Source organism: Octopus bimaculoides, chromosome 8, assembly GCF_046866305.1.
Source record: "Octopus bimaculoides isolate indiv1 chromosome 8, ASM4686630v1, whole genome shotgun sequence".
Lineage (NCBI taxonomy): Eukaryota > Metazoa > Mollusca > Cephalopoda > Octopoda > Octopodidae > Octopus > Octopus bimaculoides.
The window spans coordinates 14389074-14404853 of NC_142935.1; the positions used below are offsets into that span (position 1 = coordinate 14389074).

The following is a 15780-nucleotide window of genomic DNA, read 5'->3' on the forward strand; positions in this document are numbered from 1 at the left end:
AATGCTCTTCTTCAGAAACAGGAAAGTCCAACAGAAAAGAAGATGGAGGAAGAAAATTGCCAACCAGTCTTCATAGAGAACAGTGAGCTGCACAGGCAGTTAGGACCCATCAAGCCAAGTGAAATCATAGTCATAGTGGATACTGGAGTCACGCAAATGGCACCTGTGCCAGTAGCACATAAAAGCACCCACTACACTCTCGGAGTGGTTGGTGTTAGGAAGACAATGGAATCTGGTGTGGCTCCTGTCCTTGCCAACTCTTGTCAAACTGTCCAACCCATGCTAGCATGGAAGGAAGGCATTAAATGATGATGATTCCTCCCTTCTTACACCCACATTATGCCAGCGTAATGAGGGTGTAAGAAAAAGAGAGGACAAAAAGAAATTTCCATCGTCTTCTGAGACAGACCAAAGCCATCAACAATGAAGACTTAATATAAAATTGACTTTATTTCTAAAGTCTATTATTTATGTTCACCCATTGTTTTCCTATTGTTTAGCAATACATTGTTTATATTAAAATTCATTACTTTATAATATTTTTTTCGTTTTGGGCAATAGATTAATGATTGTTATAGCAAAATATAAACTTCTTTTCATGAGGTAGTTTGTGTGTGTGTGTGAGAGAGAGAGAGGGGAGAGAAAGAAAATAAAATCAATTGAATCAACATCAAAAGGATGAAAGGCAAAGTTAACATTGGCAGAAATCTTAAGTTGGAATATAGATTTCTGCCAATTCACCAATCTGGTCATGCAAAATAAATAATTTTATTTCTTACGTTAATGGAAGCCCAGCAAATGCTGTAATTTGTCATATATTTATGAGCAAACAATTTATTTTCCTTTTCCAGTTTGAAAAATGTGCAGCAATTGTATTTCCTAATTTAATTTCACTTTATTTCAAAGACATCAGCAGTTTTTATATCAGCATGGCCACATGCTGAATATCATAAAATGGATTTTGGCTAGTTATGCATATGTCTAGGGACATTTTGAACAGATTGGAGTATAGTTGACTGAACTGAGCCAGTGTATTACTGGTAATTATTTTAATAGCTCCAGTGTTATGTAAAGCAAAAATCAATACTGGTATTGTTTAAACTAATTGAATCCAATGCTAATTTACCAGCTCATAATACTAGTTACATTTATTTCTTACACTGGCATAAAGCCACAGATTTTCAGAGATGGGTGTATAGTCAATTATAGTGATGTTAGTACTCAGCTAGTATTTGTTTTATTAATCCAAGAATGATGAAAGAGAAAACTGAAGATTTGGATCATTCCTCCATATTGTCCACCTTTCATAAACCAGAATGTTTTTTTCTATACTCCTTACTCTTTTACTTGTTTCAGTCATTTGACTGCGGCCATGCTGGAGCACTGCCTTTAGTCGAGCAAATCAACCCCAAGACTTATTAACTATAGTATAATTTCATCTTAAAGAAAATTGCTGATAAGCATTTCTAATATTCATATATGATCATAAATCTTTAATAATATATCATCTCCAGAATGAATGATATAAAATTACAGATGTGTGACTATTTTGCCTTACTGAGATTTGAACCCACAACATAGAGAAATGGACCTAAAAAACTAACAGACATTTAGCCTAGATTTCTTTGATTTCTGTTTCACCACTGCTCTTGATTGGCATAAAGCCATGGTTTTATAGAAGATAAGCTATTCACGCTTCATACTTATTTTATCGACCAGAGAGCAATATTAATTGAAATTGATTCCAGCAGACCGGAATACAGAAGAACATTTTGTCCAGCACTTATCATCTCAACTACTACAATGCTCTTCTTTGCCAAATAATAGTAAAAATATTAATAATGGTAATATAAACAAACTAATTCAAATTTATAACAGCTACATTAACAAATTAAATAAAATATATAATGGAAATATAAATTAAATAGACATAGCTGTGTGGTTAAAAAGCTTGCTTTGCAACCATATGGCCTCGGGTTCACTCCAACTGTACAGTACCTTGGAGTAGGTGTCTTCTACTATAACCCAAGACATATGCCTTGTGAAGGTATTTGGTAGACAGCGGAAGCCTGTCATGTATGTGTGTGTGTCTCACTGCTTAACAACTGGTGATGGTTTGTTTACATTCTCAGTTCAGCAAAAGAGCCTAGTAGAATAAGTAACAGACTTAAATATAGGTACTGGAGTTGATTTACTTGATGCCCCAGCATGACCATAGACCAGTGACTGAAACAAGTAAAAGAATATACGAACAAATATATTTGTAATAGTAACTAATAAAATATGTAATGGTAATAGAAATTGATTATCATCATCATCATTGTTTAACGTCCGCTTTCCATGCTGGCATGGGTTGGACAATTTGACTGAGGACTGGTGAACCAGAGGCTGCACCAGGCTCAATCTGATCTGGCAAAGTTTCTACAGCTGGATGCCCTTCCTAACGCCAACCACTCCGAGAGTGAAGTGGATGCTTTTTACGTGCCACTGGCATGAGGCCAGTCAGGTGGTTCTGGCAATGACCACACTCAAAAGGTGTTTTTACATGCTACCTGCTCAGGAGCCAGTCCGGCGGTACTGGCAACGACCATGCTCGAATGTTTGTTTTTCACGTGCCACTGGCACATGTGCTGGTAAAGCGATGTTGGCAACGATCATGCTCGAATGGTGTTTTCATGTCACCGGCACAAGAGCCAATCCGTGGCCCTGGCAATGATCATGCTTGGATGTGCTTTTAACGTTCCACTGGCACGAGTGCCAATCAGGTGATACTGTCAATGGCCACGTCAGTGATTTAGGTTTATTTATACTTGCCTCAATAGGTCTTCGTAAGCATAGTTCATTGTCCAATGTATGAGCGGTACGCATAAGTGGGCCAGTTACATCCCATGTTCGGATGTGCTTTTAACGTTCCACTGGCAAGAGTGCCAATCAAGTGGTACTGTCATCGGCCACGTCAGCAATTTTGATTTTGATTTCACTTGCCTCAATAGGTCTTCACAAGCAAGGTTTATTGTCCAATGACTGAGGAGTCTTCATAAATGGGTTGGTTACACCCACTGGTATAGGCCATGGGTTAGGGTCTCACTTGGTTTGTTGGGTCTTCTCAAGCAAAGCATATCTCCAAAGGTCCCGGTCGCTAGTCATTGCCTCGGTATCTTTTCTACTCTAGGCACAAGGCCCAAAATTTTTGGGGTGGGAACCAGTCGATTAGATTGACCCCAGTACACAACTGGTACTTAATTTATCGACCCCGAAAGGATGAAAGGCAAAGTTGACCTCAGCAGAATTTGAATTCAGAACGTAAAGACAGACAAAATACCACTTAGCATTTGACCCAGCATGCTAACGTTTCTGCCAGCTCCCCACCTTTTTAAATTAAATATATTAAATGCACTTCTTACCACACAGTTTCTATGCTAATATAATAAAGTACTAATAAATTATTAGTCATTTTAATCAACTGCACACCCCTCCACCAAATTTCTCACCTTGTGGCAATGTTGAAAATCAATTCTGTCACCTTCTGAATATGGATATTTTCACTTGAAATAGTAAATTATCAAATGTTTTTAAGGTATAAGTGTAATCTTTATTTCTATTTCTATTTAACTCTTTTTGTTACCATACTTTTGTTGAAATACACTGGCATCATTTCAGTTAATTTTAGAAAAGGGGCAAGTTTAATGAAATAACTGTTATTAAGCTGGTGTTTGAAACATAAACCAACCTGAAATTTTGATGGAATATTTTAATTTAAATCACTTTAAAGCAAGAAGTTTGTATCATAAACCCAGGAGCTGTCTCAGGGAGGTTGGTATCAAAAGGTTTAATATGCTTCTGACTGCAATACCATACTTTTCTAAATCATTGGCTTTATAAAAATATCATATTAAATATGTAAATGTATTGGCGGAATTGGCACAGTGATGGACAAAAATGCCCTGTGTTGCTTAATCGCATATTTTTTTGTTCAAATACCACAAAGATTGACTATTTTTTTACCTTTCTAGGATCAATAAGATGAATACAAGTTGAGAACTGATTCAATCGAATTGATCATACACATTCTTTGAATTTGATACTTTGTTCCTAGTCCTCAGTCAAATCGTCCAACCCATGCTAGCATGGAAAGCAGATGTTAAACGATGATGATGATGATGATTAGAAATGAAATTTAACTAATTTAAGATATAATGTATAATAGTGATTTTGACTCATTAATTAACGAATAATATGTAGACAGTTGCATACAGAAGTGCCGATCACTTAAAGTGGATGGAATTTGTGGAAGAGGAAGACCTAGGAAGACATGGGACGAAATATTGGAGGTTGATCTCAAGACACTGATCCTTATGAAGGAGATGACAAAGGATTATCTGGTACCTTGCTGTATTCAAGAAGACCCATCCACCACAGCAGAATTGATACTGATGCTGGTGCCACATAAAAAGTACCTAGTACACTCTGTGGAGTGGTTGGCATTAGGAAGGGCATCCGTGTGTAGAAACCATGCCAGAACAGACAATGGAGCTTGGTGTGGCCTCTGGCCTTACCAGCTCTTGGCAAACTGTCCAACCCGTGCCAGCATGGAAAACAAACATTAAATGATGATGATGATGCAATTTTTATCTTCAGCCTTAGGACACATAAGACTGATTGCCTGGTTTCCATGGCTATAAGTAACAAAGATCACAGCATTTTCCTGAACAGGATGCCAGTCTGTTGCAGGGTTCATGGCCAGTAACTGTGAGGGAAAGGGATAAGTCAATTACATTGACCCCAATACTTGACTGCTACTTCAGGGATGAAAAGCAAAGTTGACCTCAGAGAGATTTGAACTCAGTATGAAAAGCGTTGGAAGAAACACTGCAAAGCATTCTTGTCCAATATGCAAATGATTTTGTCAGCTTTACTACATTACATGTAACGACACAAACACAATGCCACATGATATTTAATTAAGAACCTTTGCATTTTGAGTGCACATATTGCCATGGTCAACTTTGTTTTCCATGATTTCAAGGTTAATAAAATGAAGTAAAGAAATGTGATTAATTTAGTTAACCATACTCTCCCTCGAAATGTAAAGTCTTGTACAAATATTAAAAATCAAAGCTAATTAAATTAAAATCTAATTAATATACAATAGCAACTAATTAATTAACATATAATAACAATTGAATGACAAGACAATAGAGTTATTCCCATACAAATGTGTCCAGTTGTACATTCACTCATCTGTGTATAAATAATTATGGAGCAGATAGCTCTACAATAATTACTCCACATGTGATATCAAATATTTTTTTTGTTGGCTGGCATTGACCCGTTTCTCTGCTAAGCTGTTGAAAATTATTATACATTGACATTAACAGAAGTGACAGAAGCAGACAGGCTTGCTGCAATAGCAACAGCTACAATACTATCAACAAGAAAAACAGTAATAACAAGCATGCTGGAGAATGGAATATTGAAGGTAATAATATTTTTTTTTGGCTTCTTTAAAAACCTGCTATGAACAAAATGTAACACTTATATATATAACAAGCTATTCTATTAAGAGTAACAGACATCTGTCTAGAAAATGACTTTGTTATGTGTAATTAAGTATATGGTTCTGTTAGATGCTAGATGTCAGTAATAATATGCTACTTAAGAAATTCAGCATAACTTTATAATCCAATAAAACTTTTATGTATGTGTCATTTTCCCTTTCCTTATTCATCCAGTATCAGATTGATCTTTACTATTTCCATCATTATTTGTCACATTTTAGTTGCTTTCTCACTCCCTTTCTTTATATATATATATATATATATATATATATATATATATATATATATATATATATATATATATATATATATATATATATATATATATATATATATATATATATATATATATATATATTACACATACATATGTTTCTATGTATAAATTTCTAAGTCAAATTTCTTTCCTACCTTACACACACATACATTTGAGTACTCTGAGATATTTTTAAATGGAAATAAAGTAATGAACACACACACACACACACACACGCACACAATTGATAGTGGAGGTGGGTGACTGAAAGCATAGTAGCCAGAGAAAGAAGAGGTTGGAAGAAGTCAAAGTAGCTATTGCCTGTACTAGCAACGAATGATCTCTCCCTCAAAGTGAAGTGGTGGGGAATTATGTGATACATGAGCATGAGGTTAGATGCTGCATGGCACTGAAACATGGGTCTTGAATGCAGAGGATTTGAAAAGACAAGAAAGAAATGAAACAAGCATACTTCACTGAATGTATAATATTAAGATACATGAATGACGGAATACAAATGAGCTTTGAAAAAAACTGAACATAAGAGGAATCATATGTAGTGTGCTGGTACAGGCATGTGATGCAACTGGAAGATAATAGCTGTATAAAGAAGTGCCACATGTTCAAAATGAATGGAATCTGTGGAAGATGGAAACTGAGAAAAACTATGGATGAAGTAATGGAGATTGAGTTCAAGATGTTGCATCTCACAAATAAGATGACAAAGGACCATGTTGATTGTGGATATTCAATGCTGGAGAAGACCCAACTACATGTGCAAGCATGGAAAATGGAATATCAAAATTGATTGTAGTGATAGAGCCTAAAAGGCATTATATATATATATATATATATATATATATATATATATATATATATATATATATATATATATATATATATATATATCTTTTACTCGTTTCAGTCATTAGACTGTGACCATGCTGAGGCACCACCTCAAAAGATTTTAGTTAAATGAATCAACTCCAGCACTTATATTATCACTCCCTTTGGAGCTAAGTTACAGGGATGTTAACACACCAACACCAGTTGTCAAGTGATGGTAGGGGACAAATACAGACCCCCCCACACACACACACATATATATACACACACAACAGGTTTTCTTCAGTTTGCCAACCAAATCCATTTGCAAGGCTTTGATCGGCCTGAGGAGTGTAGAAGACACTAGCCCAAAGTACCATGCAGTGGGACTGAATCTGGAGCCAAGTTGTCGGGAAGTAAACTTCTTATCACACACACCCACACCTGCATCTATATATATATAGTCGTGTAAATGTGTATAAACAACAAATTAGGGATTCATCTCTTAGGAATGTCCCAAGCAGCGAATATCTAGATATTTGGGCAAATGGAAAATTTAAAATATTTCCATTTTACAAAATAAATGATAAAAATTATCAAATATGAGTGGCAAGAGAAAAATACTTTATAAGAATTCTAAATCCGAAACTAAACTGAAAATATTCAACACTTCATATAATAAACAATGGTAAAAGAATACTTACATATTCCCTTTTTACAAAAATATTAGATAAAAATGATTAACAATGAAAGACAAAGGAAGAATACTTTATGAAAACCCTAAGTCCGAAAATAAACTGGTAATAGTTAATACTACCACTACTCCAAGAACAACAACTTTCTCTTTCATACATTATCCAAGAATGTGTTTGAAAAGATAATCGAAAGTGCTTACTCACACTAGAAAGAAACTTCTTCCACAAAGGTTAGTGACATTCTGATAAAAAATCTATAACTGATTTGACATGGTTTGTATGGCTGAATGCCCTTCCTAGCACCAATCACCTCAAGAGTGTAGCGGGTGCCTTTTATGCGTCACTAGCACCAGCTATGACTACGATTTCACTTGGTTTAACAAGTCTTCTCAAGCATAGCAAATCACCAAAGGTCTCGATCACTTGTCATCACCTCCGCCCAACATTCAAAGACCATACTTCACCACTTCGTCCCAGGCCTTCCTGGGTCTCTGTGTTTTTGTTTGTTCCCCCATTACTGCTTGACAACCGGTGTTGGTGTGTTTATGTCCCCGTAGCTTAGCAGTTCAGCAAAAGAGACCAATAGAGTAAGAACCAGGTTTTTAAAAAAGTACTGGGATCGATACGTTTGACTAAAATTTCAAGGTAGTGCTCCAGCATGGCCACAGCCAAATAACTGAAACAAATAAAAGATAAAATCCACCAAAACTATGGGGTGGGGCAAATACAGACACAAAGACACACACATACACACACACACATACTACAAACTTCTACCAAATTCACACAGAAGGCTTTGGCTGACCCAGGGCTATAGTAGAAGACACTTGCTTGAGTTGTCATGGAATTTGGAATAAACCCCAAGTCATGTGGTCACAGAGAGAGCTTCTTAACCACACAGTCATGCAGGTGCCAAGAGAAAGGATAGAGATTCTCTATGGTGTACTTAGCAGATCCAGAGGCAGGCTGTCAGAAAAGGTTTGACCTTCTATGTGGTAGGTACACCAGAGTAATTAGCAGTAAAAGTGCATGCAAAATAAACTCCTTCAAATATTTAAAAGGCTCTCTAGAAGTAACTGATAGCTTTTGTTATAACTAATCCACTGCTATTTAGGTGACCCAATTAGCAGTGGGAATGAGTGTACAGATAGCATAGTAACCTAAGTAAGAACATGGTGGGAAAGTTCAAAGAGTTATTATATCTACTAGCAACAAAAGATATTCTAGTACAAGCATCACATTATCTATCTTTTACTTCAGAGTGGAGGAAAGATTGTATGAGGCTTATGTATGAAGTGGGATGCTGTAAGGTAGCAAGATATGAGCTTGAACTGATAAAAATTTGTGATGATTGCAAAAAAAAAAAAAAAAAAAAAAAAAAATTAAGTGAGCATCGTATGGTCTGTTTGGGTGTGTATTCTTTTCTACTCTAGGCACAAGGCCAAAAATTCTGGGGGGGGGGGGCAGTTGATTAGATCGACCCCAGTATGCAACTGGTACTTAATTTATCAACCCTGAAAAGATGGAAGGCAAAGTCGACCTCGGCAGAATTTGAACTCAGAAGTGACCATGAATGGCAGAGCACAAATGAGGTGAGGGAATAGTTGGATAAATAAGGAATTGGATGTAGTGTATCTTCAAGATGCATCTGTTCCACTCTCATCATTGTGTCTAAAGATGAAACAGTATTTATATGTGTATAATAGGAACAGGCATGGCTGAGTGTTTAAGAAGTTTGCTTCCTGACCATGTGGTTCCAGGTTCGTTCCTACTGCATGGCACCTTGTTTTCCTTTCAGTTGGACCCAGGTCTCTCCAGTCTTCCTGCAGATAACCTCTCTCATACCGGTGGCATAATAAAATTTATTCAGTCCATGCAGTAAATTAGTTTGGTGATAAGAAAAGTATCTAGCAGAAAAACAAAAATCCCGAAAAAGAAAACCTAACCCTAACAACATATGCCAGGCATAGCTGTGTGGTAATAAGTTTGCTTCCCAACCACATGGTTCCGGGTTCAGCCCCACGGCATGGCACCTTGGGCAAGTGTCTTCTACTATAGCATCAGACCGACCAAAGCTTTGTGAGTGGATTTGGTAGATGGAAACTGAAAGAAGCCAGTTGTATATATATATATACATTTATGTGTGTATGTCTTTGTGCCTGTGTTTGTTTCCTGCCACTGCTTGATAACCAGTGTTGGTGTGTTTACATCCCCATAACAGTGGTTCAGCAAAAGAGACCAACAGACTACATACCTGGCTTAAAAAAACTGGCTCTGGCATCAGTTCATTCAGCTAAAAATTCTTCAAGGTGGTGTCCCAACAGGCTTAATGACAGAAACGAGTAAAAGATAAAAGATAAGGAAGTTGGCCAGTTTTTTTCTGTTTCTATATGTACAAGATGACAAGGACCATGATGAATAAACAAGATGCAGTAAGATTCATTCAAACTATGCCTTCATGGGAAGTTGGATGTAAACTGATGAGATGATAATGGTGAAGAGGTTGATTTAAGAGACATCCAATTAAGTCACTCATGCGGTCCTTTTCTTTAAAAATTTGTTTCATTACTTTTTTTTATATTTAAACCTTTGAGCCTGTAACACCAGTTTATCAGTGGATGGTTTATTTTTCTCTATACCATAGCACTGCTCTACTGGTGGAGTGCATCTGGAAGCCAGATATATGGTCAAATAAGGTTCAGGAGGTCAGGGCTCAAAGGGTTAAGTGTCACAGGAGTGAAACAAATGAAACCATGAGGCAGCAGAAAATGAAAAGAAAATTATGGGGAAAAAAAATGAGAAAGGCAAGAGAGGAAACATTTTTCAAAGTGACATTAAAACTGAAATAATTAGAGCGTGTCAAATGATTCTGATATTTGACAATTGTCATTCCTATTTGCCTATTTTGATTCCATCACATGTAACAGGAGCTAAACAAATACAATGTCACCACTTAATAAAAAAAAAGGAAATTTGTGAATGAGTAATTTACACTTAAATCTATGCAATAATTTATTACTTCAACATCATACTGTGTTTTTAAATTCAAAATAAACAAATGAACAAAAAATTATGTAAACACACAAACACACACACATAAATTAACATTTACACCTTAAAATTAAGTGTGGCATTCAAATTCTTCATGAATGGAAAAAAGCGCCAAAGGAAAGTGGAAGCTATTTAAACAGATCATTAATCCATATCAACAAAAATTTAAAAAAAAAAAAAAAAATTCTTTCTACTATAGGCACAAGGCCTAAAATTTTGGTGGTAGAGAACTAGTGAATTACTTTAACCCCAGTGTTCAACTGGTACTTGTTTTATCAACTCCAAATGGAAAAAAGGCAAAGTCAACCTCACTGGAATTTGAACACAGAACATAAAGATGGATGAAATGCCTTTTACCCAGCAAGCTAACAATTCTTCCAGCTCGCTGCCTTTCGAAATAAAGAAAAGAAAATTGTTTTGATTTTCTTTTCCTATCTAACACTGTTTTTGAAAAGCCTGATATTATTTTACTGTTGTCAGTCATTGGACCGTGGCAATTCTGAGTCACTACCTTCAGCCCCATTGCTTGTTTCAGTACAATACTTATTTAAAAAAATTTTTGTGCTGAACCAATAAGTTATTTAGTATAAGGGACACAGCATATGCAACAACACGTAGAGAGATATGTATGAATATATCTAATCTTAAACAACTACTCATTTAACCCATGCTAACGTGAAACAGAAACATTAAATGAATGAATGAACACACACACGTGTGTGTGTACATATACCAACATTATCATAAACATCAACATCTTTTTAATGCAGATTGTATAATCTTGAATACCTTTCCTGTCACCTGTTTCCAAGCAAGGTAATATTTCTCCATGGTGAGACATGTTTTCATAGATGATTTCAAATGAAGGACAGTGCTTGTATGACAGTGATCCTCACTTTACAACAACAGTGTGGTGTCAAGAAAAGGACACACACACACATGGGATTCAGGGAAGTTATCTAAATTCCATTCACAAGGTATTGGTCAAGCTGAGGCTGTAGTAGAAGACACTCGGTCAAAGTACTGTGCAATGCAACTGATTCTGGAACAAAGTGGTTGTCAAGCCAACTTCTTAACTACATAGTAATGATATCAACTTGAAATTACTCAAGTGAAATAATTTAGGTCCACAATTAAAAATTATTCAACAAACGACCTATCTCTACTATGGCAACAATAATATCCCATTAGGCTTGAGAAGATAAATCCTTCTGAAAACAATGTTGTTTCTTTTTTTCTGAATTGTTTTGTTATCATTCTGAACTGTTGTGTCATCAACTAACCAAAATGGGTAACTAGCTAGCTAGCTAGCTACTTTACCAGTAAACTAACCAATTAACTTCTCCTCTATGTCCTACCATATGTAATGAAATATTTTTATAATATATATCTATATACTCACTCCTTGCACCAACTAATTCTTCTCTATCTACTGCTTCTATTTAAACTAATATCAACATCAAAACCTTTTTCTTTTATACAGATAGTATCTTCAACTTACTAAATAACACAGCAAAATGCGACAAGACGCTCTTCTAAAGGTAGTGTCCATTATAAACTTATTCAGAAGTTTACTTTATTATTTTAAATGCTTTCTTCAAGTCTTAAAATTAACCTCATATCTTATACATTTGCTATAATTTTATATTACATTCTCTTCTTTCTAATTAATCTATTTTAGTTGTCTTCTTCTTAAAAAAAAAAAAAAAAAAAAAAAAAAACAACAACAACCGAAAGACAAAAAAAACAACATTCATAACCAGCTATTATGTACATTATGAAATTTCATCAATACATGGTACTGAGTTGGTAACAAATTTCATTACAGGCAGGTCAACCCCCTCTACAACATTTTTTCTGCTCCCTTTTCTTTACATTGCTTACATCTTTATTTATTTCCACATTTTACTTGAATGTTGTTCAACAAAAAAGAGATTGTTCCTGCTACAGAACAGCTTTGTTTTATAAATCAACACTGAATTACAATTCATGTAAATACTTTCTGCCAAATTAAATGTTTCTGCCCTCTTCTTTTTCCGAGCATCTCTAATCAAGCTGTTACATAAAATATTCTTTATCTTCTATATCTTTCTCCTGCAAGTTCTCTGTTTTCTTTACTGTATTCAGTCATGTCTCTGCTTAAATAATCATGTGAGGAGCATCATGTCATCATTATCATTATTTTAACATCTGGTTTTCTAAGCTGACATGTATATGATATTGTCATTCTCTTTACATTAGTGAGAATGTGTAAGTATATTTCTTTTGTTCTGTTAATTTTTTCTACAGCTGTTTTCCATGCTAGCATGGATTAGGTGAATATATAATTGAGGCATTGTTTGAAAACCAGATGGCCTTCTCGTTGCTAACACTATTTTTACAAGTAAAGGATCTCTTGTTCTATAAGTCTTCAAATGCAGAAAGAAAGTGAAAGATGTTGGGGCATCTTCAGTCAGCTCCAGGCCTGGGGATGTTGTTGCTGGAGCTACCGTTGGTGCTTTTATCATTATGAGGCATGGGTCTGGCAATATCGCTTTGGCTGTTGTCATTGTGGTGGTCATTCCTGGCCATGACATTGGTACTACTGTCGCCAATAGTGATGTAGGTGCCGTCATTGATAATATTGGGAGTGGAGCTGGTAGCCTCGCTTGTGCTGCTGGTGTTGGCATGGTCATTATCTACAGCCATAGTGCTGGTGCTACGGCCCCTGCTTCCATTTCAAACACTACCCATTGCAAGCACGGGACTCCCCATTCTCGAAAGGTCCTTGCAAACTAAAAACAACCCAAGGGCAAATTTCCCTGTTCCCCCTCTTTTGGCCCAGATGTACTGGTCTAAGGGAGATAATCTGTCCTTGTCAACCTGGGGTGTTTAATCTTTGGTACTTACTAACCAACTGACTGGAATGGATTCCTGCCTCCCACAGATGAAGAGTTACATTTCTCTTCAGCTTCAGAGTCTGACAAGCCATCCACGGGGCTAAGTCCTTTGTGTCTGATTACTCTATGACCAGACATAGACTTAACTACAGGTAAATGGAGTGACCAAAGCCTGTGAGTGAACTTGGTAGATTGAAACTGAAAGCAGTCCATCATATGCACGTGGGATTACAATGCAGGGAATTAAGAGGCCAGAAATTAGGGCTGGCAAAGTCATAGAAATTTTATGACAATCTCTTCTGAATCTTTCTGGAGGTATGGTGAGGAGTCAAATCCTGCTGCTACACATGACCTTCCATCAGCAACCTTCTCCAGCCAAGGACTGACCAGTTTCCAGCAGCTTCACATAGCTATCTGAATTGAGCCTAAGGATCTGTTCAAAGATGTAGGGATGAATTCCAGCATGTGGATGCAGTTAGAATGCCTGCTGTCTCCCTTTCTGCTGGCTATGGTTTCATAGCCTCCATTGCAGTTGTCCACATGACACCTTACAGCATTTGTAGGGCATTGAGCAGCAATCATGATGCTGGAATTTTGATACCTGGCACAACTCTTTTCTAATATTCTAAAATCATTTTTATACTCTCCAATGTCTTTCACTTTCACTGACACACCAAAATGTTCCTAAAAAAAGGAGACAATTGTGAAATTTAGCCTGAACACCTCCCTCTCTCTTTCTCTCATATATATGTGTGTGTGTATGTGTACACACACATACAGGTGTATATAATATTTTGAAGACATCAGCAGATCAGATGTGAATATATAAATTACAAAATATCCACACCATTGTCAGACAACTTATTTTCAATAAACAAAGCTGTAATGGTATCACTAATTCTAAACAGATCAGAGAAAAATATTTTAAGTCTAACAGTCTGTGATTGCCTTTCTGGCATTACTCCCATGACTATTTTAAAGACATTTCATATAAAAAAAACTCATTAAATAGTCATACATTATCATTTTTTTTAACGACTGATTCTGTGACAAAGCTTTCACTCAAATTTCAGGATATTAAAATGTCTTTCTAGTTGATCCATAACTATCTAATTTGAATTAACAATTGGTTGTTCGGTGACTTTTGCTCCATGACCTACAATGTCAATCATATTAATTGCTATTATTTAGTAAAATAAATTTTATTTTATTTTATCTCTCAATGTCTAGCGTGTCTATAATTTTTTTTAAAGCAGTTATAGTGCTCTAAAATAATATTTATAATCATCTTCCATACATTATTTTCCATAACTTTTCTGGTTCACACAATCAGGTCACAGTTCTACATAGCTGATGTTGAGATGTGAGGGTAGAGCGAGAAGTGTTGCCTCAGTATGAAAGGACCAGTTCTGAGCATACACCTGTGAAAAATTAAAGAAGGGCTCTTGCCCTGTTGATCAGGCCCGTGGCTTTTGGGAGTTTTACATTGTTTAATTTTAATTGTTATTTATTGTTTACATACTGAAAACCCTTTATCTTGTCTTGTCTTGTCTCATCTTTTATGTTGCTGCATGTCCTTTAATGTTGTTTTATGTAAGCCCTTGTGGCTAATAAAAGAATTATCATCAACATCATAAAGACAGGGCAAATGGCTGTAGTGAAGCAGTGATGCTGGTGGTGTTGCTTAGTGCTTCCCAAACATTTTTTCTGGGACCATTATATGCTTTTCCAAAAATCACGGAGCCCATACCTGTATTGTACAGACAGCCAATACCACCCTAATTTTAGCAAGACATTAAATGAGAAAAATTATTTTAAAGAAAGAATTCATACATACATTTGTCATATTATAAATTTTGTCTCATAACAGCCAATTTATGTTACTGAATGGTTTCATGCTCTAGAGCTTTCAGTTACGGGGAGGTAAATTAGATATGCTAAAGGTAAAAACAGGTTGATAAATTTTGGATGATAACCTATACCAAAGAGAAGAAAAAGGATTAGAGGTAAAAGAAAAAGGGGAAAAAAATGAATGATACTGAATTAAAGATGTCTGTTTACATGACAGACCCCACCACCCAGAGACTAAATTCAGTATTGTACATATTCTTCTATTTCTTTCACCTCTCTTAAATCGTTTCCCTCCCCACCATCTTTAATAAAAGGGTATCATCCAAAATGTCAGATTCTCTGTTTCTTTCTTTGGCCTATCATTATTATTTTCTTTTACTTTATATTATTTTGCTTTCCAGGCACATGCTTTCACCTATTTTATTCCATCTATTATTTGTTTATTTGTCATCTCTTTGTCTCATAATCTTACTTGTGTTATTTTTATCTGTGTATAACCTTATGCCCACACAGAACAAATCACTAGTACTTCACAAATTGACCATAACAACTATATATACGTTCATACATATAATACAGATACATACTCCCACCTGTGTGCATGTATGTGTTAATGTTTGCATTCTACATCTTTGTATGAAACTGTTTAAGCACAACAGTGATAT

The 15780-nt window shown here is 35.7% G+C and overlaps 1 protein-coding gene across 2 annotated transcripts in view; it reads left to right on the forward strand.

The window, feature by feature from the left end:
- The first annotated feature begins 5315 nt into the window (after positions 1 to 5315).
- LOC106879196 (ras-related protein Rab-3) overlaps positions 5316 to 15780 on the forward strand; it is a 243662-nt gene continuing 233197 nt past the window's right edge. Inside the window, exons 1-2 of one of the 2 annotated variants that reach the window (XM_052969942.2) lie at positions 5316 to 5479; positions 11869 to 11926. In XM_052969942.2, coding sequence (XP_052825902.1) covers positions 11903 to 11926 — 24 coding nt within the window. In that variant the 5' untranslated portion in view covers positions 5316 to 5479; positions 11869 to 11902. Of the gene's footprint in view, positions 5480 to 10968; positions 11202 to 11868; positions 11927 to 15780 lie in introns of those variants that run through there. The other variant, XM_089356094.1, reaches the window with a different exon arrangement.